Source organism: Budorcas taxicolor, chromosome 13, assembly GCF_023091745.1.
Source record: "Budorcas taxicolor isolate Tak-1 chromosome 13, Takin1.1, whole genome shotgun sequence".
NCBI lineage: Eukaryota > Metazoa > Chordata > Mammalia > Artiodactyla > Bovidae > Budorcas > Budorcas taxicolor.
In genome coordinates, this window is record NC_068922.1 from 24,011,334 (window position 1) to 24,036,203 (window position 24,870).

The 24,870-nt window shown below is 40.4% G+C and overlaps 1 protein-coding gene across 1 annotated transcript in view; it reads right to left on the bottom strand.

Moving 5' to 3' along the window:
- C13H10orf67 (chromosome 13 C10orf67 homolog) overlaps nt 1–24,870 on the bottom strand; it is a 103,557-nt gene that overhangs the window by 38,317 nt on the left and 40,370 nt on the right. Inside the window, exons 7-11 of the mRNA XM_052651152.1 lie at nt 21,449–21,596; nt 20,314–20,372; nt 11,195–11,260; nt 1,914–1,973; nt 1,083–1,253 (exon numbers count right to left, since the gene is read on the bottom strand). Of these exons, the coding sequence (XP_052507112.1) occupies nt 1,083–1,253; nt 1,914–1,973; nt 11,195–11,260; nt 20,314–20,372; nt 21,449–21,596 (504 nt within the window). The remainder of the gene's footprint in view (nt 1–1,082; nt 1,254–1,913; nt 1,974–11,194; nt 11,261–20,313; nt 20,373–21,448; nt 21,597–24,870) is intronic.

Genomic DNA, 24,870 nt, shown 5'->3' on the forward strand with positions numbered 1-24,870 from the left:
AAAATCTTATTTCTGGAACCTAGTCACTGGCCAGGCATGCGCCATAATCCCCACGTGTCATTCTCCTCATTGGGAACTTACATCGGTTTCCGGTTGTTGATACATCTTAACTCTCTGCAGAGTGGAAGTGCTTGTAGAGGAGAGTGTTTTTTCTCAGCTCCTGGGCTTTCCTTCCAAGTGGAGCAACTCCCCACTAAGCATTACACCTGCCTCCCTCCACCTCTGCTCCACTGCCCTCATTCCCCTCTGCTGGGTTCAAGTGGTGAGCCTCCTGCCTGGTGAGTGATGGAGAGAGGGTGATGCCTTTTCCTGCCCTGTCTGGAGCCAGAATGACACAGTGAGCAAGATTCTACTCTGTCCTCCTGCCCTGAGTGTTGGAGCGGTAGTCTCTGCCCTCTGTGAGAGGAGGAGGAAGAATGTGGGGACACACAGCAACAAGAGTCTGGGAAACCAAAACGTGCTCGTGGTCGGACTCTCTCCAGGAAATGCTGTACCTTGCAAGTACGTGTCACCGATCAGCATCTAAGCTTCCAAATGGTGTGGAAAAGGAGTTATGACTGGTTGCATGATTCACAGTGCCCACAGGATAGATCAGTTGCCCAGAGAAATGCAACTATTCCCATAACTAGTGGAGTACCCTGGCAGTCCAGTGGTTAGGATTCTGCACTTCTGCTGCTGAAGACATGGGTTCAATCCCTGGTCAGGAAACTAAGATCCTGCAAGCCTCTGATAGATACTGGGCAGTAATGAGTTAGAGATTTTACACCTTGAAAGTGCTTGGAAGGTTTCTCATCTTACTAATTTAACAGAGATCCACGAAGGCTTGCCGACTAAGCCAAATAAACCACCAAGCTAAGCACAGAGGTGGCATCCTCCTGGGTAAGGTAAGGGGCCTGATGAGGACACGCTGGTGTGGAAAGAGCAGCCAGAGCCTTCTGTCCAGACGCCCACAGAGGGGGCAAGGAGAGTGGAGTGTTTGACACTGGCCTTGCTGCTGGACCAGAGGAGCAACGCTGAGGTTGCAGCGGTGCTAACAGCGCCCTCTGCAGGTGAGGGTGTCACGGGTTGTGGACCAGTCTCACCGTGGGTGGCTCCTCCTTGAAAGTCTTCTTTGAGCTCTTGACCCTCTTGGTCTTAGAAGGCGATGAACCGACGGAGGAAGAACGTGGCCTCAGAGAAATTACACCTGCACTCTTGGGCTGTGAGGGCCACTGGGATGGAGGGGTCTCTTTCCCCTTGATGCTTCTGGGGCTCTGGCACAGAAGAAGAACCATTCTGTTATTACCCATAATGCCATTCTCATTACTCGTGTTTCAGAGTCACCTCCCTCACGTTTGCTCCCTTGCCCTCCTCTCTTGAGCTAGAACCACAGGTGGGAGTCTTCAGTCCCAAGGGACCTAGATCTGTCTTGCTCCCAGTGCCACCGTCCCGTATCCCCCAAGCCCAAACCCTGCCTGATTTAGTCTGCGGGTGGGGCCTGTTTTTCCACCCCTCCCACTCATGCTCAAGTACTGAGACAAACATGCCAACAGACCATTGATTTCTAAAGTTCCTGGGGAGGTGGGATTTTTGTGGGGTGGGATGAGGCGGTAGCTTGAGGAATGTTTCATATTCCTAAGAAGGCAGTAGGGGCAGGGCTGGCAGGTGGAAGCCATGGGACAGGCGTCAGAAGGGCCAGGGCACCGAGCCTGGGGGTCGGGACACCGGCGATACTTCCCAGTCTCACTCTCTAACCTCCCAGGTCCTCGTCTCCCACTCACATGCCTTGCCTCACTTTTAAGCATTTTCTCCTTCAAACTCAGACGCGAGAAAGTGAAAGGCCTCTGGATGATGTGTATAGGTTCTTCAACTCAGCTGCCCAAATATGAGATGAACAGAATAAAAGGAAAGAAGTAAAGAACTTAAATGCCAACCTTGGCAACTATGGCGTCATACTTTCTTCTCATTTCAAGGTCTTCTTTCTGCTTATTAACCTGTGAAATTAAAGACTTGTGTCATTTATCATTGGCAAAGATGAAAAAAGAGAATTTGTGGTAAATCTTCCTTAAGCAATGAAAGAGTAGCATTTTAAACCATTTCGCTGCCCAAACTATTATGGGAATATAAGTCACAATATTGAATATAAATAAATTAGGAGAGAAAATAAATTCACGCCTAGAAGAAAAAGTACTTTGTAATAGAGCTTATGGAAAACATGCAATTGTTTGCTTATGTGTTTTTATTAACATTATTGTGTACCAGGCACTGCACTGTGTTGCTATTCAGCCATACTGTATTAGGCTCTTAGAATAAATAACACAGAGGAGTCCAGGGGATTCTCAAAGAGTCAGACACAAATGAAGCGACTTAGCATACACACAAACCTTGCCTTCAAGCATTTAGGTTCTAGCAGAAAATGAGTTTCTAAAATGCTTCAATTAAAAAAAAATTATATATACCAAAAATGTATGCAGTGCAAATATAAGTTAGAAGTAAATTAATATGACCATCTGACTTGAGAAAGAGAACAACAGCCACAGTGTTAAAGCCCCCTGTGTAACTGTCACGATCCAACTCCAAACCAGGAAACCACTATTCTGAATTTTGTGCTTAGAATTCCCTTTTATTTTCTTGATTAATTTTTTGTCAGGTTTACAGACTTACCACCTCATCCCATTGGTATCCTTGAGCAATATACACATTTAGTTTCGCTTACTTTTAAACTTTTTTTAAAAATCATTATTTATGTGTTCTCCCTTAATGTGTTCACGTCATCGTTTCTGAGATTAGCCTATGTTGATACTGGAAGCAGTTCATTCATATTCGCTGCTATATACTATTCAAGAGTACAAGTACAGCATAATGTATTTGTCCATTCCCTGTCAATGAACATTTGGGAAATCCCAGGATTCTTCTTTTCTATATAATATGGTTTTAAATATTCTTGAACCTGTTCCCCCAGGCACATGTGCTAGGAGCTCCTTGGTGATGTTATATGCCTAGGAACAGAACTTTGGGGCATATTTTAAGAGAACGATCAGCTTCAGCAGATAACCCAGATTTGTTTTCCAAAGTTTCTGTAACAACATACATATTCCCCAGCAGTTTATGAGAATTCTTTACTCTACATACTTAACAACATTTGGCACTGTTATATTACTCATGAAGCCAAGCACATTTTCAGTTCATTGGTCACGGGGTTTCTTCTCTGGTGAAGGGCCTGTTACAAACTTTAGCCCAGATTTCTACTGGGTGGTCTTTTCCTTATTGATTTGAAGGAGTTACTCACATATTCTTGAAACAGCATTGTGAATACATAAACGGTGTGAATACTTTTGGATATTTGTGGCTAGATCTTTAAATTTTCTTTGAGACATCTTCTGATGAAAAGGGGCCCTTAATTTTCATGGGGTTGATTTTTTTAATTAATCAATTTATTTGGCTGCACCAGGTCTTAATAGCGGCACATGAGATCTTTAGTTGTGGCATGTAGGGTCTAGTTCCCTTATTAGGGGTTGAACTCGGGTCCCTGCATTGGAAGTGTGGAGTCCCAGCCACTGGACCACCAGGGAAATCCCTGAAACTTTTAATTTTCCATTTACACCTTGTTTATTTTGTGTCTTGTTTAGGCAATAATTTCTACTTTGAGCTTAACAATTTTCCTCTAAAATTTAAAGAAAATTTCCCTTTATATTTGAATCCTTAATTCATACAAAATGGATATGCATGGTATGAGGTGGGGAGCCAATTTTATTTTAGGCAACTGTTTAATCAATTCTCAAGCATCTTTAGTGAAAATTCAACCTATTTCCATTGATCTGTGGTACTGACAGATACTGAGTATTTAGGTATGTTTGGTTCTGCTACTGGGTTCTCAATTTCTTCCCAAAGAACCATGATGTCTCGATCACCTTAAATTTATATTAATAACTCACAGAAGTCTCCCCCTACTCCATCATGTCATTATTTCACCTTGTTTCTTAGCTATTCTTGACCCTTGTTCTTCCATATTAATTTCATTTTTAAAAATTTTATTTATTATTTATTTTTGGCTATGCTAGGTCTTCATTGCTGCTTGAGGGCTTTCTCTAGTTGCGGCAAGCAGGAGCTAGCTGCAGTGCATGGGTTTCTCTTGTGGTGGCTTCTCTTGTTGCAGAGTTCGGGCTCTAGGTGTGCAGGCTTCAGCAGTTGCAGCTCCTGGGCTCTACAGTTGTGTTGCATGGGCTTAGTTGCTACATGGAATGTGGGATCTTCCTGGACTAGAGATTGAACCTATGTCCCCTGCATTGGCAGGTGGATTCTTAATCACTGGACCATCAGGGAAGTCCCTTCCATACTAATTTCAAAATAGGCCTGTCAATTCCATGAAAAGCCTTATAGTAATTTTGGCTCGAATTTTATTGCATATAGAGATCAGTTTGGCAAAAACTATTGCTAAGATAATCCAACTCTGTAGCTCACCTTTTCTGTTTTCTTTCAATATTTGGAAGAGCAAAAGCTTTTAATTTTGATAAAATGCAGCTTACACTATTTAAAGAAATCTCTGCCAAATTTGATATCACTAAGATCCCTACTTGGCCTTGTTTTATTAATTTGTGGCTTAAACTATTACATTTATACTCATGAATCATCTCAAGTAAATTTTTATATGAGGTGTGAGGTAAGCGTTAAGGTTCATTTTTTGCCTAGAATCAATAACCTCAGATATGCAGATGGACACCACCCTTATGGCAGAAAGCGAAGAGGAACTAAAAAGCCTCTTGATGAAAGTGAAAGAGGAGAGTGAAAAAGTTGGCTTAAAGCGCAACATTCAGAAAACGAAGATCATGGCATCCGGTCCCATCACTTCATGGGAAATAGATGGGGAAACAGTAGAAACAGTGTCAGACTTTATTTTGGGGGGCTCCAAAATCACTGCAGATGGTGACTGCAGCCATGAAATTAAAAGACGCTTACTCCTTGGAAGATAAGTTATGACCAACCTAGATAGCATATTCAAAAGCAGAGACATTACTTTGCCAACAAAGGTCTGTCTAGTCAAGGCTATGGTTTTTCCAGTGGTCGTGTATGGATGTGAGAGTTGGACTGTGAAGAAAGCTGAGCACCGAAGAATTGATGCTTTTGAACTGTGGTGTTGGAGAAGACTCTTGAGAGTCCCTTGGACTGCAAGGAGATCCAACTAGTCCATTCTGAAGGAGATCAGCCCTGGGATTTCTTTGGAAGGAATGATGCTAAAGCTGAAACTCCAGTACTTTGGCCACCTCATGCGAAGAGTTGACTCATTGGAAAAGACTCTGATGCTGGGAGGGATTGGAGGCAGGAGGAGAAGGGGACAACAGAGGATGAGATGGCTGGATGGCATCACCGACTCGATGGACATGAGTCTGAGTGAACTCTGGGAGATGGTGATGGACAGGGAGGCCTGGCGTGCTGTGATTCATGGGGTCGCAAAGAGTTGGGCACGACTGAGTGACTGAACTGAACTGAACTGGTCCAATTATATCGGCATCACTGGTTGAAAAGATTATCCTTTCCTGCTTGAATTGTCTTGGTACTTTTGTTAGATATCAGTTCATCATATAGGACCCAAAGAGTCTATTTCTTGGCTTTCTATTCTATTCCATCAATCTATATGTTTATCCATATACTAGTAGTATGTTGTCTTGACTAGTGTGTCTTTACAGTAAGTCTTAAAATCAGGTTATGGGAGTTCTTTCTCTTGCTGTGCTCTTTTTCAAAATTGTTTTAGCTAACCAAGGTTCATGAATTTCCATATACATTTTACAGAAGATTGTTGATTTATAAAAAAAAAAAGGCCTACTGAGATTTTGATTAGGCTTGTATATACAAATCAATTCAGAGATAACAGTTAAACAACATGGATCTTCTGAATCATGAACATGGTATGTTTCTCCATCTATTTAAATCTTTAACTTCAGTATTTCATATGGTTTTGTACATAATCAAATTTATCCATAACTATTTCATATTTTTATGCTATTGTAAATCAAGTTTTTTAAAGTTTCAGTTTTTGATTGTTCATTGCTAGTATATAGAAACACATTATTTTGATCTTTGCATTCTTGCTAAGTTCACTTTATAATTTTAGTAGGTTTTTGTAGATTCCTTAGGACTTCCTATATAAATTACCATGGTTATCTGGGAATAAAAACCATTGTACTTTTTCCTTTCTAATCTGTATGCCATTTATTTCTTTTTCTTGAATATTGTACTAGCTAGGACCTAAATAACAATGTCTAATGGAAGTTATAAGAACAAAGTCTTGTCTCATTTCTCATCTTAGACTTAAAACATTGCCTTTCACTATGAAATATACTAACAGTTATGTTTCATAGGTATTTGTGATCAACTTTAGAATGTTTCCTTCTATTCCCAGTTTGCTGAGAGCTTTTATCATAAATGTATATTGGACTTTCTCAAATGCTTTATATATATATTTGCCCTCTGGCTCCAACATTTTCCAGTTTTACCATATGCAAAATACATTCATCTTTATTCAAGGCCTCAAAAAATCTCATCCTCTGAGAGCATCTGCTTGAGGTCAAGATCTCATTACATAAATTAGGTTCAAGTGCAGATGAAGCTCCTTGAGTAATTTTATCTTGATCGGAAGACCCAGCAATTAAAGAGACAAGTTATCTGACTCCACAGTCAACATACCATGGTGGGACATAAGATAACCACTATAGATCCTCCCCTTGGGTCAAGGACTCATCTATTTCCATTGGAAATCTGTGATGGCTCCTAGGCACAGAAAATGAGACATGTATTTTAAAAGAGTAAATGATTGGGTTACCAAAATATGACTTTTCTAGCTAAATGGCCAAACACTGGCATGTTACATGTAACAGATAGATTTGAAGCATACTTCTCAGAGGGAACTTGGGCAACAAGGAACCCAGTATGAGATCAAGGTCACTGCAGAGATAAGTCAGTGCTGTGCTCTGACATCATAATTCCTTTCTATCTGAAGTCTGGATTGTTTCCTAGAAATAAGGTGCACTGAGATGAAACAGACGGAAAATTAGTTAAGGGTAAGAGTTCAATTATGGTAGTTTTCTGATAGGGACCTTCTTTTTGTTAGCTTCAGGATAAATGAAAGTTCGATATACAAAATCTACATATAAAAATCAGTAGCATTTCTATACATGAACAACAAATTATCTGTGAGAGTAAAAAGAAAGGCATCTCATTTACAATATCACCAAAGGCAGTAAAATATTTAGGAATATATGTATCCAAGGGAGTGAAAACTACAAGACATTGATGAAAGAAATCAAAGAGCATACAAGTAAAGGGAAAAAACTTCATGTTCATGGACTGTAAGAACTAATGTTGTTAAAATGTCCATACTACTCAAAGCCATCTACATATTCAGTATAATCTCTATTAAGATTTCAATGGCACTTTTTACAGAAGTATAAAAAACAATCATAGAATTTATGTGGAACCACAAAGCCCCCCCCAAACCAAAGCAATCCTAAGGAAGAAGCGCAAATCTAGAGGAATCATACCTCCTGATTTCAAACTATATTGTAAAGCTATAGAGTCAAAACAGTATGGTAGTAGTATTAAAAACAGAGACAGAATGGAACGGAATCAAGAAGATGGCCAACTAATACTTGATGAGGCAGCCAAGAAATTCCATGGAGAAAAGACAATCTCTTCAATAAATGGTGCTGGGAAAATTGAATAGTCACTTATAACAGGATAGAACTAGACTTCTATGTTATACCAGTCACAAAATTAACCCAGAATGGATGAAGACTTAAATGTAAGACAGGAAAACATAAAACTAGAAGAAAATATGGGGGAAAAGCTTCTAATGGTGTTTTTTAAAATATGACTTCTAAAGCACAAGTGAAAAAATAAGCGCTTTGGGACTACATTGAACTAAGAAACTTCTGCGCATCAAATGAGACAACCAACAAAATGAAAAGGCAAACTACAGAATGGGAGAAAACATATCAAATCATACATGTGACAAGAGGTTAATATTCTCCATACAAAATGATCTCATACAACTCAATAGCAAAACCCCAAATAATCTAATTAAAAAATGGGCAGATGATCTGGGTAGATATTTTTCCAAAGAAGATACTGAAATGGTCACCAGATACATGAAAAGCTGCTCAGCATCACTAATCATCAAGAAAATATGAACTGAATCCACAATGAGCGATCATCTCCCTCTTGTTAGAATGATTGTCACCAAAAAGACAGAGATAACAAGGGTTGGCAAGGATGTGGAGAAAAGGGAACTCTTGTGCACTTGGTGGTGGAATGTAAATTAGTGCAGCTGCTATGTGAAACAATACAGAGGTGTTTCTCAAAAAAATTAAAAATAGAACTACCATATGATCCAGCATTTCCACTTCTGTATACTTATCCAGAGGAATCAAAACACTATCTTAAACAGATATATGCAGTCCATGTTCACTATTATTTACAACAGCCAAGATACAGAAGCAACCTAAGAGTCTATCAGCGGATGAATGGATAAAGAAGATGCGGTATATTTACATGACAGAATTATGTTGCCATAAAAAGAAAGCAGTCTTGCCATTTGAGACACTATGGATGGACCTAGAGGGCATTTTGCTGAGTGAAATAAATCAGAGTGAGAAAGACAAATACTGCATGATCTCACTTATATGTGGAACCTTAAAAAACATAGATGATAACAACAAAAAAAGCCAAACTCATAGAGAGAACAGATTGGTGGTTACCTGAGGTGGAGGACAAAATGAGTGAAGGAGCTCAAAAGGTACAAACTTCCAGTTATAAGATAAATAAGTCCTGGGGATGTAACGTACAGCACGGTGACTCTAGTTAACAATACTATGTTGTATATTTGAAAGTTGCTAAGAGAATAAATTAAGTTCTCACCACAAGAAAAAAAAATGGTGTAAGTTTATGTGATGATGGATATTAACTAACTAGATTTCTGGTGCTGATGATTTTGCAGTATATGCATATATCAAATCATTATGCTGTATTCCTGAAACCAATATTATGTTAAATGGCAATTATATCTCTATTGGAACAAAACAAGGATAAATAAAAGCCACAGAGCACAGGAATCATAGAAAGATTCAAAACTATTTCATATTCTTCTTCTAAAGCTAATCCATACTTTATTGCTTACCTATACTTACCGATCCTGCCTTTTTACTACAAGCTCCTTGACTTCTAAACTAGGCTCTTAAAAGGTCAGAACATAAACTGTATTGAAAACAGTAACAGACCAGGGAGGGTGAAAGTCTTTTAATTTTTGCAAAGTGACTCTGGTCAACTCTACCTTCTCCCACTCCTCCATCTGGCCCTCATTGCAAATCTCCATTTCTGGGGCAGGGGAAGCACTGTAGCAACAAGGTTCAGATAGCCACAAAGCCACTCTCCCTCCAAGTGAATAACAGAATCCCTTGGTGGTGGTGGGGGAGTGTCAAATAGTGACCTTGTTGGGCCCAAAGGTATGCCATGGAAACTCAACATGAGAAGTGCACTCACTCGACTGAAAAAATGACCCTCCAGACCAGTTCTGAACATGCTGGAGGTTCTTCTGCTGCCATAAGGTTTGCAATGCAAAATCTTGCTGCTTGGCAACAAGCACGGTGCTCAACTTCTCAACTTCTAAACAACAAAATAAGACAGTTGGTTCCCCCGTGGGCAATATAATAGCACCGGTTAACCACTTACAGTTCAAATAAAAAGGCAAAGTAATTGATAAACTGTGAGGTCTGTTCCTAGCATAGGCATGAACTCACTGATGAACTAGTTCAGTTTCTTCTCTACCACTGCTAACAGACTGACAGTTTAACATTTGCTTCTCATTCGATAAAAACACTTTCCATTTTAATGACAATGTACACATTTAGTTTGTTTTCAGAAGCAACTCTGGGACTTGGGGCAGGGCGAATGACAGAAGAAGAGGGTAAGGCAGAAATTGACCAAGTATATTCAATTCATGGAGATGATTTTTATATACCAGGTATTTAAAAGCAAAGAGTTCACACTTCTATATTTAAAATGGATAAGCAACAAGGACCTACTGTAGAACACATGGAACTCTGCTCAATGTTATGTGGCAGCCTGGATGGAAGGAGGTTTCGGGGGAGAATGGATACAGGTATATGTAAGGCTCAGTCCCTTTGCTGTTCTCTTGAAACTATCACCGCATTGTTTGTTAATCGGCTATACCCCAAAACAAAATAAAAATTTTAGAAAAACAGTAAAGAGTTCAAACCAACACATTTGTTAACACACAGTTTCTGTAGATTACTAGCCATAATTATTTTTTTCCTTGCCTGCATTCCCAAGTTGGTTTCATAGTAGGCTTTATTGTAATCCCAGAGCATTGTTTTGCATTAATTTCTATGACAAGGCACCCAAAACACATGGTGCTGAGAGCAACAAAACAGAGTTAGGGAAACAGTCATGACTTGGCACAAAGTGTGACAAGCTGCAGAAAAGGCAACGTTTCAATATCTGAAGTGGCGCTGATTTCCTATGAACAACCTTTTCTCTTCTAAACAGTATCATATTCTTTTCAAGCACATTTAGAACGCAAGTCAAGCTGTGTTTTATTTCTGATTATAATAAACACAGTCAGTTTACTGTAACAAAGACATAGTAGTGGTGATCAGTTTGAAAGCCAAAGTTAAGACACCATAAGCTGGGTGGGGGGTGAGGTGGGGAGCCTGGGGGTGGGGGGTGGGTAGTCAACTGATAAAATAAAAGACCAGCCGTCTGGAAAGTTCTCTTAAAAGAACATAAAAAGGCAGTGTTTTCTTATGAGACAAACACAGAATGCCAAAATATCTGGCTGGGCTGTTTTTTGTTGTCGCTTATGGCAATTTGTAACTAAAAATAGCAAATCCTTCAAAATATTGGGCTCTCATATTTGTTTTTTTAATCCCTAAAATAAAATACAAAAATTTTGTACACTGCTTTAAATTGTAATACTGTTTCTTGTATAAGACTCTTCTATATAGTAAGCATATTTATTATAATACTATTCAAATTGTTTTCTACAAAACAATCATTAAAAATGTTTATAATTATGCATGCATTTAGACTGTTGATAAAAGTGAAATAAAAAGTTCACAGCAAACAGTTAAAAATAAGTTTTATAAACTTTCATGATCAAATTCCTGGATTCAAATTTATTAAGAAATAATGTAAATCCCCTTACCATATCTTGAACTAATGATTTTTCAAGCTCAAGCTCACTTATTAATCTGTCTCTGCCATCAATTAGCTGAAAGAGAAGAATATTGCATTCTGATTAAAGATAACAAAACACCTGAGATTCCCCTTTCAAATTTAGTGAAAGATCTTGATTCCAAATGTGAGAAAAATGGATCCCAATACGATCAAAGCAAAAATTAAATGGTCACAGATTACCATGTAATAATAACATACTATTATATAATTATTTCTTAACTATATAAGCAGGCAAAACACATACAGAGAATGCCAGTTTAATTATTTACAACCTTTCTCACCCTACTCCCCCCTCAAAATGTGACATCAATATATAACAAAGTAAGTCTGTCTATCAAAAAGGACAATTTTGCTTTACCCTTTATATGAACCATTTCTCTTATTTTAGGTTTTGGTGCTGTATTTATATACATATCAAGCCATATTCATATCAATTGAAAACAACTGTCAAAGTATATACTGTAGGGCCTTTGGACCGACTTGACTTGCCTCAGTATTTTAAATGATAGTGTGTGTGTGCGGTATATAACACCGACAAAATTCAACCCTTCATTCTGACATCCATTCAATTCAATTAATTCATATATTCACTAATCTAATAAACATGTATGGAACACCTTTGAGATGCCAGACATTTTGTTCGGCTGTGGAAGTATGGAAGTGAGGTAGAAGAATTCCCTTCCCTAAAGTACCTACAGTATACTAGGAGAACACTGTGAAAAAATGACTGTAATATGTAAGAAAAAAGTTAATACATAAAGTCTTCAGAGTCAAAAAGCCTAAACATCCACATAACTTGGTAATCCTGTAATTATAAACAGCTCGGCTATCCCTGGTGTTAATGGCACAGAAGGACTATTTGACAAAGATCTTGAAGTATCTGTAGAAGTTCAACAAGTTGGAGAAAGAAAAAGGCCCAGAAAATGTAATAAACACAGAAAAGCCTGAAGTAATGTAGGAACTGGGGAAGGTTTGGTGTTTCTGGACCCAGGGTGCATATAGACAAGAATGGCAGGAAATGAAGGGAGAGAGAAATTCAGGGTGATATTACGAGGGGTCTTGCTCACCTCAGTTAGGAGGGGAGGGCAGATGGTGTAACGTACAGAATGAGAGTTGGTTCAAAAGAGAGCTCTGCAGCTTACGCTGTGTGGGTAAAGTAATTCTATGCTTCAGGTCTTTTTTCTTGCTTTTATGTAATTCTGTGCTTCAAGTCTGTTTTCTCATCTATAAAATTAGGGTAATAACACCTACTTAGAAGAGTTCTTCTGGAAAGAATTTGAGACAGCAAATGTGAAAGGGCTTAGTGGCTCCCAGCACAACAAAATCAAGCAGAACATTTTGAGACAGTCTGATGTTATGTTGAAGACAATAGGAAAGAAAGCACTGAAGGCTGTAGCATGTAAGTGAGACTGGGGTATTAGGTAACCATGGCAGCAGTGTGGAAGCTAGACTTGGAAGAGAAGAGAGTAGAGATAGGAAAATGGAGTAGGAATCTATACAGACGGGCAAATGATGGGGTCACAACCAACTCTGTGACAGTGTTGCTGTGGAGGAAAGGGACGAGAGGTAAATTTTGGAAAGAAAGTCTCCAGACCTAGTGAGCAACCAGATATAAGGTACAAAGGACAGAGTGGATGGAAATTACCCAGCAGTCCAGTGGTTAAGACTTGGCCCTCAGGTTCAAATCCTGGTCAGGAAACTAGGATCCCTCCCACAAGTTGCACAGAGCAGCCAAAAAAAAAAAGAAGAAAAAAGCAGAGAAAGACCCTTGATCTGTCAGTGGGTCCTCTGGGACAGATGTCAATGCCACCCATTTAAGTGGGAAGCACAGCTGAGTCCAGATTTGAGGAGTAAGGAGATCAAGTTTTGACACTGACTTTGATGAACATGTAAGGATTTTTTTTCCAGCAGACATTTTTGAGGGCTCGTATAAAGGTAATAAAGGATAAGACATAGTTCTTGACCTCAAGGATTGAGGGCAAGATGAATCTCACTGTGAACTTATCAACGGCGGCAGTGTGAAGAAGAGGCTAGTAGATACATAGACAAGTTTACTTTAGTTGACATTTGAAGAGTGAATGGTAATGGCGTCAGGGGTGACCAGAGTCAAGGAACACCACCCAGAATGATGGCTTGGCTAGGTATGTAGGCTAGTGGGGGATGCTTAAAGGCATGAGAGAGGGAGAAAGAGAGAGCGTTTGGCTGATGAAGAAAGATCTCAGAAGAGAAGGAAGGAGAAGATGGAGTCAGGCAAGTAAGTGGAAGGACGGGTCAGGGCAAAGAGGAAGGTCCCCTCTTCCGAAGACAGGGAAAAGAGGTTAGGCTAAGTGACAGGGTGAGCAAGAGAGTGCAGAGGTGAAAAAATCCACGTCTACCGTGTTCTCTGGGAATTAGAGAACAGCATAGATGAATGGAGCTGGGGAAAGTAGTCATGATGGGAAGAGAGGCACTGCGTGGTTAGAAAGGGTGCTGGTTACAGATATGAATGACTATATATAACATGGATAGATAACTAGGTCCTACTGAATAGCACAGGAACTATATTCCATATCCTGCAATAAACCACAATGGAAAAGAATATGAAAAAGAATATATATATATGTATAGATGAATCACTTTGCTGTAGAGCAGAAACATAACACTGCAAACCAACGGTACTTGAATAAATTAATAAAATGTGTTTTTGTCAAAGGGTGCTAATTAGATCCAAGTAAAAGGATGGGTAGAAGGAGGGAGCAGTGACTCTGAGTTAAAAGTCCCTGAACCACCGTGCAATGTCCCCTAAAGGCAGGGATCTGTTTGTCTCCAGTGGCAGGGTTGGGGAAAGTTGGGTCTGGGTACATGAGAGCCTCAGAAGGGGAGGCGGTGGTGGTGTGGAAGATGTGAAAGGCTGAACAGCAGGTTTAGAGAAAGTAAAGGAATGAGAAATGGAAGGAAAGGAAAAGATTTTTTGTTGAGTCATTATACCTTGGTCTGAAAGGAAGCGTCATTAAGTTTCCAACAGGCATCAATTACGGGCAAACACCAAAGCCACTGGCCCCAAGTCTTCCTGCCTCCTTGGGTCTCTTATCAGTGATCTCTTCTCTCTATTGTATTTTACCCGCTCATTCTTCTTTCCACTGATGTCATTTAATAATGCTCTAGCTTCATCTTTAAAAAAATTCCTTCCTCAACCCCACGTCCCCCTCCAACCACTCTCTGACCTCTCTTTGGCCATCCACAATCAAGCTTCTAGAAAGTGCCCATGCACGCTGTCTCCACGTCTGCATCCACTCCATTCCTCAGTTACTGCCATGTTCCAGTAAAACGACCTCATTAATTACCAGGGTGATTGGAAAGGACCCTGATGCTGGGAAAGATTTAAGGCAGGAGAAGGGGATGACAGAGAATGAGATGGTTGGACGGCATCACCGACTCAATGGACATGAGTTTGAGCAAACTCTGGGAGTTGGTGATGGACAGGGAGGCCTGCAGTCCGTGGGGTTGTAAAGAGTCGGACACAACTGAGTGACTGAACTGAACTGAGTTACCAGGGCCATTTTAATCGCCAAAGCTAACTGTCCAATCCTTCGTGTCTCGTCTTTTGCACACCTGGCCTCTGGGAAGTGCTGGAATGGATCCTCTCTTCTTGAGCCTTTTGCTTTGTTATTGATTGTTCAGTCGCTAAGTTGTGTCCAGCTCTTCGCAACCTCCATGGACTGCAGCAGGCCAGGCTTCCCTGTCCTTCACTATCTCCCAGGGTTTACTGAGTTTGCTCAAATTCATGTCCACTGACTCCAACCCCATCTCATCCTCTGCCACCCTCTTCTCCTCCTGCCCTCAATCTTTCCCAGCATCAGAGTCTTTTCCAGTGAGTTGGCTCTTCGCGTCAGGTGGCCAAAGTATTGGAGCTTCAACTTTAGCAAATCGGTCCTTCCAATGAATATTCAGAGTTGATTTCCTGACTCTCAAGCCTCTTGCTTGGTTTCTGCGAAATCCACTCTCTGCTGCTCCACCACTGCACTCATTTTCATCTGAGTATCAGCCTTCCACTTCTCTTCCTTTATCTCTCCCACTTTGTCTTATCAAAGACCACGGCTTTTATTGCCTAATCATCTCTTGAATTCAGCTACCCCCTTCTTCATCCCCATGTCACTGTCTTCTTCCTGTTTTGGGCCTTTCTATTAAGTTATCCCAGTTTATACAACAAATCTTTTACTTGGTGTCTCTCTGGCCCTGGATTTTCCTTTCTTCTGTTCGTTCTTTCTCTGAAACATGAATCCCATCCTGCCCCAGTGTCCAAGACACCCCATTCACTCAGGAGTCAACTCACACTCCCTCTGAAATGCATAACAATCCTCAGCCATGTCCCCTGCTTCCAGCCACCTCTGTTCCCACACATCCTCCTGCCGTAATTAGTCATGTACCTTCCCCATACACGTGTTCTGGCTCTTCCCACTTCTCTCCCTTTCGTCCTTTCCTGGCGAACTCTAACCTTTCTTCTGAGGGCCCTTCCTCTGAACTTCCCTGATCTCTTACGATCCAGGCTGGCTCTGCCCCCAACTATCCCCATAGCAACCAATGCTGCCCTATATCCTGACACTGCCATACCTGGGATATAATCTCTGACTGCTGGTCTGTCCCCTCTCAGAAGGAAATTCATCTTGTAGCCACAGCTCAAACAGATTCAGCTGTTATTTGACTACTAAAATTTAAACATGAAAGCTGCTGAATCTTAACAGTGTTTCAGTCCCATTTTCAACTCATTTTTAATTGTATCCAGGGATGAAATCTTCCCGGGTAGCTCAGTGGTAAAAGAATCTGCCTGCCAATGCAGGAGGCACAGGAGATGCCAGTTTGATCCTTGGGTTGGGAAGATCCCCTGCAGGAGGAAATGGCAATCCACTCCAGTATTCTTGCCTGGAAAACGCCATGAACATAGGAGCTTGGTGGGCTACAGTTCATGGAGTCACAAAGAGTCAGACACGCCTGCAAGCAGAGAGAGGGCTGCAAAGGGGAACAAGTAGCTTATCCAAAGGCTTCTGAGCTGCTCCTTTATACTCTTCTGGTTTCTGTTTACTCCTTCCTCACACCCCAGACACCCCCCTCTTCCTGTACTCGCACAAATCTCACCACGTGGTCTCACCAGATCCCACCTCCTGCTCTAGCCACACCAGAATTCCACGGGGGTAACTTACACTTTACACATTCATAATCTGTATGTAGCCTTCCACCATCCTACATGTATGCATGCTAAGTTACTTCAGTCGTGTCCAACTCTTTGCAACCCCATGGACTGTAGCCCATCAGGGTCCTCTGTCCATGGGATTCTCCAGGCAAGATTACTGGAGTGGGTAGCCATTCTCTTCTCCAGGGGTGACTCAGGGATCAAACCTAGGTCTCTTGTGTTGCGGGCAGATTCTTTACTGTGTGAACCACCAGGGAAACCCTAAACACCTGGAATCAGTTCAAGAGAAAGGAGTAGGAGATAGGTCTGGAACAATTTGTGAAGCATTTCTAGAACCTTCCAGGTCAATTTTCAGATCAGTCATTCAGGCATGTCCAACTCTTAGGGACCTCATGGACTGCAGCATGCCAGGCTTCCCTGTCCATCACCAACTCCCGGAGCATGCTTAAACTCATGTCCATTGAGTCAGTGATGCCATCCAACCATCTCATCCTCTGTCGTCCCATTCTCCTCCCGCTTTCAATCTTTCCCAGCATCAGGGTCTTTTCCAATGAGTCCGTTCTTCGCATCATGTGGCCAAAGCATTGGAGTTTTAGTTTTAGCATCAGTCCTTCCAATGAATATTCAGGACTGATTTCCTTTAGGATTGACTGGTTGGATCTCCTTGCAGTCCAAGGGACTCTCAAGAGTCTTCTCCAACACCACAGTTCAAAAGCATCAATTCTTCAGTGCTCAGCTTTCTTTATTGTCCAACTCTCACATTCATTCGAGACTCTTCCCTGGTGGCTCAGACGGTAAAGCATCTGCCTACAATGCGGGAAACCCAGGTTCGATCCCTGGGTCAGGAAGATCCTCTGGAGAAGGAAATGGCAACCTGCTCCAGTACCCTTGCCTGGAAAATCCCATGGATGGAGAGCCTGGTAGGCTACAGTCCATGGGGTCACAAAGAGTCGGACACAACTGAACAACTTCACTTTCTTTCTTTCTTTCACATTCATACATGACTACTGGAAAAACCACAGCTTTGACTAGATGGAACTTTGTCAGCAAAATAACATCTCTGCTTTTTAATATAAAAAAAAGTCATAGCTTTTCTTCCAAGGAGCAAGCGTCTTTTAATTTCACAGCTGCAGTCACCATCTGCAGTGATTTTGTAGTCCAAGAAAATAAAGTTTCTCACTGTTTTCATTGTTTCCCCATGTACATACGTCTATTACATCCCCATCACACTCCCCTATGGTTATTGTCTCTCTCTCTCTAGACTTGATCTCTTTCACAACAAGCCCATGTGTGTGTGTTTGTATGTATGTGTGTATAAAATTTCTGTATCTCAGCAGTGTCTGTCACTAAAAGGCATCTAATGAACATTGCTGAATCAATTGATTTAATGAAGGATATTGGAAACAAACCAGTAAATATTAGCTCTCCGTTTGGTCAACAGCTCCTGGTCTGCTTTCCAATTGACAAAGCCTTTTGACGTACATTATCTCATTCTATCCACATAGTAAATCTGTGAAACTCAGGAAGAAGGAGAATGAGAAACTGGCCCAAGTAACTATAGTGTCAGAAATGGAACAAAGACCCAAGGGTCTAGATTTTTCCTGCTCAAAACCAAATCATGTCTACATTCAACATCGGTGTGGAGGCCTAGTGCATATAAAGAAAAAAAAGAAGAGAGACAGGAAAAAAAATATGATCAAACAAACTACAGATTTGCTATATTTGTCTAGAACAAAATTGTCAAATAAAAATATGTGTCATATATATAACTGAATTTTACACAGCTTTCTTAAAAAGGTAAAAAAAGGTGATATTACCTTTAATAATATATTTTATTTATACCAATAGCTATGTAAGATAGCTTAAGTATATAATAATCAATATTAAAAATCATTAGCAAAATATTTCACACTTCTTACAGCACCTAAGTCTTTGAAATCCAGTGTGTATTTTTCACTTAGAGTAAATCTCAATTTGAAGGCTAAAATTTTATGGCAGATACTTGTTCTGCATTTAGATTTCATAAAATTTACAAATAGAAATGTACATTCACGTGCTCAAATTATTCAAAATATACATAAAAGTTTTTCAGTAACTGAAACAAATATCAGTATTTTATATTGAAATTTAAAAATTAAAAGTAAACATAATTTAAAATTCATTTTCTCAGTTGCACTAGACATAGGCTTTCAATAGACATATGTGGCTAATGCTGGGCAGTGCAGCTCTAGAGAATGAAGGCAGCATTTAATCAGAATACTTGAGCTCATACAAGGTATGACCAGCCACTCAGTGAGGATGTTTCTTTCTAATTGATGCCTTAATGGTGAGACTTTTTTTTTTAAATTTCCTTGAACTCCTTCCAGAGAAGAATAGGCTTGTCTGACTTATCTTCACCAGTGACAGCACAGACTGAGACACTGGAGAAATATTTATATAAACTGAGATGATGCCCTTGCAGGTTATTAAGTAAAACTAGAAAGCTGAGATTTCGTTTTTAGCCTTAAAGGTTGATGCCAAGAAGGTTAAACTGGTCTATTCTTATACTCTCATTATCTCTGTAAGAATGACACTTGTACCCTCACCATTGAAAAACAGGCTCAAGCACCAGAAAATGACTTCATGTTGTGAAAACCTGCAATGGATTCAGTGATCATAGGAAACATCTCCCAACTCTGACCCATCACAGTATGCATTTCTTTAGAATATAGTTCTTGGGACTTCCCTGGCAGCCCAGTGATTAAGACTCCACGCTGCCAATCCAGGGAGCTCAAATTCGAACCCTGGTAAGGGAACTAAGATATCTCACGCCGTGTGGCCAAAAAATAAAAATCAGTTCTTGGAAGTGATTTTATCTAAAACCTAAGACTAGGACTTCCCTAGTGGTTGAGTGGTTAAGACTTCACCCTTCCACTGCAGGGGTGTGAGTTTAATCCTTGGTCTGAGGACTAAGATCCTGTATGTGCCCAGCACCACCGAAAGTAAGTAAGTACATAAATAAAATTAAAAAAAACTTTTTTAAATGAAAAATAAAACCTAAGAATACCAGAAGTGAAAAATCTAGGTTGAAATCGGAATCTTAAGCTTTATGAGCTCTGGATATGAGGCCAGCATGACTGAGGAACTCAATTTTTAATTTTATCTAACTTTAATTTTTATTTAAAAATTGATACTCGATTCAGTTTGTGGAAAACTTTATTTGGAATAATTCGAGGATGTAAATTCACATTTTTATCTGTAAATTTTATGAATTCTATCTAGAGATACATTCTTATTCTATGAAATCACTCAAAGAATATTTTTAAGTGTACCCGTGCTCAGCACCGGGAAAAGATCAGAGACCAGTGCTGTCTTTGGGTTGTAGGACCTTTGGCAGTGCAAACTGACCATCACAGAAGAGGGTTTTGAGAGCTGAGAAAGCTGAAAGCAGGACTCTGACCTGGGTGTGGAGGGCAGGAATTGCCGTGGTTCTGTGACATCAGATGCCCCAGGAAATCTTGATTTTTATGATATCAAAAGCATTCCCTGCTCTAAATACAGATTTTCTGCAAAATACAAACCCAGTTCATTCACATACAGAGAAATGGAGATAAAACAACATCTGATATGAAAATAGGCTGCCCGTTCCTAATATCATTTTTCCACAGGCATATCTTTGGACTCCCTGTGTCATATGATTTTTCAATTCCTTACAGTCAACAAGGTAGACACTCAGTTATGCCAAATGAAAGAAAACATGAGTTCATTTTCAAGATGGAATCCTTTCTCATTACTAGAGAAATCATCCCAAACAACACTAAATACAGGAATCAGCTTTTCTCGACATCGCAAGACAAGGCGGGGGCATAGTGTTATTTCATTAATTATGCTGATATTTCCATTGAAACGAGTCATTCATCAATGTAAAAAAGTTACAGTACCTTTTGAATAGTTTTATGATCCTTTTCTGCTATCTCTTTCAGACTTATAATTTCATCTTCTGTAAACAAAAGGAGAGAGAGGCCAACCATGAAATTACAAGCTTATGGCCCTGTATTCAATCTGCCTGCTTCAGGGCAGGCTATACACCGCTGGCAGGCATGGTGGACGCAAGTCCTAGCAGGACTACGACCTTCACAACTGCCCTTGACATTCACAGCCTTCTTCCTGCTGTTCAGACGGCTGGTCAGATAGGGATTAAGAACTAAGTTCAAGATCCAAGTGTGGCTGAAGGCTGAAAGCTTTTCATCAAGTCTAGCAAGGGACATTTTTGCTGTTAGTCACAGCCAATACAAACTGCTTTAGCAGGTGGCACTTTATGGACTTTGTAAGAACTACCAAAACCTGAAGACGCATTATTACACATCAGGAGAGAAATGAAACTACACTGGCCTGGTGTAACTTACAGCCAAGAAACACTGCCCCATACCTGATTTTATTAATGTTTCGCTACAAACTTTATATTGCCTACTCAAACGGCAAAACTGTATAACTAACATAAATACAATGATAGCAGTGCCTGTAAATACTTTAAAGCAATCCAACTTCAATGATTTAAATGCAATGTTTACCAATGTTTATGGTATGTAAGAAGGGGGCATAGGGTCAACAGATGGAAATCTGTACTTAAAATTTGTGCCAAAAATTGAAGATAAAGTAGTAAGTAGGAGCATATTTTCCTGAAGGGCCAATTCTGTTTCTTCACAAAGCACACCTCAATATATATGTTCAGATATGAAAATGTTAGAAATTTTAGGTTTTAGATCAAGCACATGAAATTTTGTTTAATATTGATGATATTTCTAAGTGATATTGAGCACTGATGAGCACATTTTTCAAAGGCCAATGCTTGGATTTAAAAACAACCACCCTGAGTTAAAAAGGCATGGCTAGGGGAGTATGACCAATTCCCGTCCCAAGAAAAGAATGAAAATTAGAAGTGGCTAACAAGCTGGTATTTTAAATGTAAATATGGTTTGGTAACAAACACATGTTTGAAAAAGACAAGCATGGCCATGAATTTTATAAACGTGCCCAGTGTATAGAGTTTTCTCAAAAATGACTCTAAAATGTTACCTAATACTGAATTTTCTTTTACACTGAGCTGGATTTCTTCTTCGAGTTCTGAAATGACTTGAAGCAGTCTCTCATTTTCCATTTTGAACTCCAAGTTTTCCTTTTCTAGAGTTGCTCTCAGAGGGCTGCTCTCTTTGATAAAAGAATCCTAAAAGAGGGAGAATTCCATATTTCTAAGCAGGGAGCCAAGGATTTAAATATGCAAGACGAGACAATACAGATACAGAAGAGCTATCATATAATTTTCTGAATTCTATTACACACTTATAATATGAATAGTAAAAAGGGAAGGAGAGTAAAATAGAGCTTGCTGGAAGAAAGGCTGCAGTACCTTCTGTACAAAGACCACAGCACATGGGGACAGTTTATTGACAGGAATAATGCATATCATACTGTTTGTGTGCCCTCATCATTCAGGTCAATTCATCATGGAGGCTGCGTCCGGGGAGGCAGCTGGGGCCCCTCCACCCACACTTCCCTCTGTGTGCGTCTGAAGTGCTGCTGTAACCAGGCAGGCTGGGGAGCCCGCGGACCGGCAGCAGCGCCGGGGGAAGGGGGTGCGGGCGGGGGCGGGGGCAGAGTGCACGGCTAAGGAGGGGGGCTTGTTGCCTTTGTGGCATTTCCCAGTGTCAGCGCTGCCAGTGTCAAGAGGAGCACACCGCATGTCAAAGTGGTGACGTTTCCAGGCTGGGAGCCGCATGGAGCCCATCAGGCACACGGATATCCACACAGTTGGGTTTTCTGCTTGGTGGAGGAGCCACCCAGAGGCAATTCATATTCTGAACATTAACGTGGCTTTGCATGCCTGTCACACTGGGACTGTGCAGGCGTTGAATGCTATTGAAGACTTCGGTTTAAATCTCTATGCAAACAGTGATTACCTTGTAAGAAGGTTTCAGGATAACTTACAACAAAAGACTTTAAAGTTATAGTTTTGGTAAAGCAAACTCATTTACATTTTTATTATGTGCGTCTTTTGTTTAAATCTTGCCATGTCCATTACGGAGACGCTTTTTCTTACGCAATAGAAGCTTATTGGGACAGCGACTCTTCTTTTCTTCTTCTCCTCTGTTTCAAAGCTATTGAAAACATCTGACCATACTTGCTTATGGCTGTCTAGATTTTACTTGCTGCACTTCTTTTTAAAATGAAGATGTAATGAGTTGAAGAAGCTGATGCAAAACTTTATATTTCATGATGGTAAAATATTAAACTGATTATGCAATCTCAAAATAGTAAAGAACATGCTTGAAAGTCATTGTATTATTACATTAAAAGAGACAGAAGTATTTATATACCTTTGTTCAAAATCAATATGGACACTAGAAATACTTTTAAACTTTAATTTTCAGATGAATTATAAGCTATTCTTTTAGTAGCAATGCCATGATTGCAAATACATAAGGATAAAATCTCCTCTCCTCAAAAACAAAATCATTCCTCCCAAAAAGTCTTTCCTCCCAGTATAACTAGTGTCCTTTTGAAAGTATACTTTTATTTAACTTTAGAGATAACTGAAAGTAAATTATTAAAAAAAGGTTTCCTCTGTGGTCATCATAATGGTTCAGAAGAAAAATATGTAGCTATCATGTTTTATAGTACATGAATAAACTCTTGAAAAACAAGGGACCTTTTAATGAAGTCAGTTATACCAGACTTAATGTTTATAATGATGACGTTAAATTTTGCGCTAAGTCCAGTTGTGAATCTTCATGATTTTGATTCACCATTCCACTTAAATTATTTAAGCCCAATTCATTCTTAACTCATGAGAACTAACAAATTTAATAACTAATAACACTATTTTCTTAATAAGAAAGAATCCCAGTCATTATTTTCTTCTCCCACATGGTTCAACTTGAGAACATCAAACAATGAATTTCTAGACTGAAAAAGCTTTTTAAAAAGCCAACAGCGTTTGCCTTAATTGGCTTAAATGTACATTTCCTAACAGTGGCAGAAAATGAACATCCATTGTGGATTACGTGAGCAGCCATTATAATAAACTAAGTGAGAACTATTTGAATGATCAGATGAAGTGTAAAATTTACAAGAGGTGGCAGCTAGCACCTAAATGGGTTTTCTAAAAATCTCGTAGAAAAGCGAGAAACAAGGCAACACTTCCAACTCAAGGGTTTCTCCCCTCCCGCAAATCCATGGACAGCCCCAGTTCCTGAGAGGCCAACCTTTAGCTCTGTCCCCACCATCTGTCAGCTGCAGGAACTGCAAGTAATTAACTATTCAGATTCCCACAGCAATGGGGACACTCATTAGCAAAATGAACAAAGGGATAGTTCTGGGCGGCTGCGGTCATCTGTTACACTCTGAGTGGCAGGTTTTGTGGTGGTGTTTCTCCTACCATCTGCCCACACCACTAGCTTGGGCTCACTGAAACCACGAGACTTCTTTAAAACAAGCTGTGTTAATAAACCGAAGTTAAGAAGGATGGAGATCATTAAAGGGTGGTTAACTAGTTAAAGCTATTTAAAGCTACATTATTGCCCAAGACAGCCTGCAGTGCGATCCATGGTCACTCTGGGATTTAAAATTTATAAAGGACCTTGTCAATTTAGAGTTCTTCTATCATGCAGTGGACGCTAGGATTTCCAAGTGCCGGCTTACATGCTATTTCTCTTGTGAACAGCCACAGGATGTGCAGTATCCCTGTCCAAGGCCTCAGAATCCCAAACAGTAGTGAAAGAACCATTTCTGGAAATGGATGTTCTGCACAGCCTCACTACTCCAAACGTGGTCCAAGGACCAGGAGCCTCGGCATCACCTGGGAGCTTTTTGAAAATGCAGAATCTCTGGCCCCAGTTCAGACCTGTCTGAATCTATATCTTACCAGGAGCGGCAGGTGACCCATACACACAGAAAGTCAACAGAGGCTGAGAAAAAAGCACTGTTTGGGGCATCGCAGGTGCCTTCCCAGCAGTCTCCCTTTCGCCACACTGGCGTCTCACTTCTGCAGGCTCTGCGTACAGTGTTTGGACATCTCAGTTTGATGCTGGGGGTGGGGGTAGGGGCTTCCGCTGCATGCCCATGCTGTGTGGCAGTCACAGAGACGAGCAGGTGCTTTCCCAGTGAGTGACAGCCAACAGAGCGGCCCACTGGGGCAGTGCAGCCCTGCAGAGCTGCCGCTCTTGAATGACGGCTCTGTTTCAAAGCTGTCAGCAACAAACAGTCGTGTTTACGTATTGGTGGTGGCGGGGATGGGTGGGCATGATGGTTGCATAGCTCATCCATGTTGGGGTAGGAAAGAAAAATGAAGTCTTTTCAAAACAACTCTAATTGCAGTTGAAGCACACAGGCGTGTGCGTGGGTACACAGACACACAGGCACACTACCCTGACCAGCTAGCTCCTTCAGCAATTCTTGAGTGGATTTATCAGCATATAGCACGGCAAGCTGCAGACTATAGC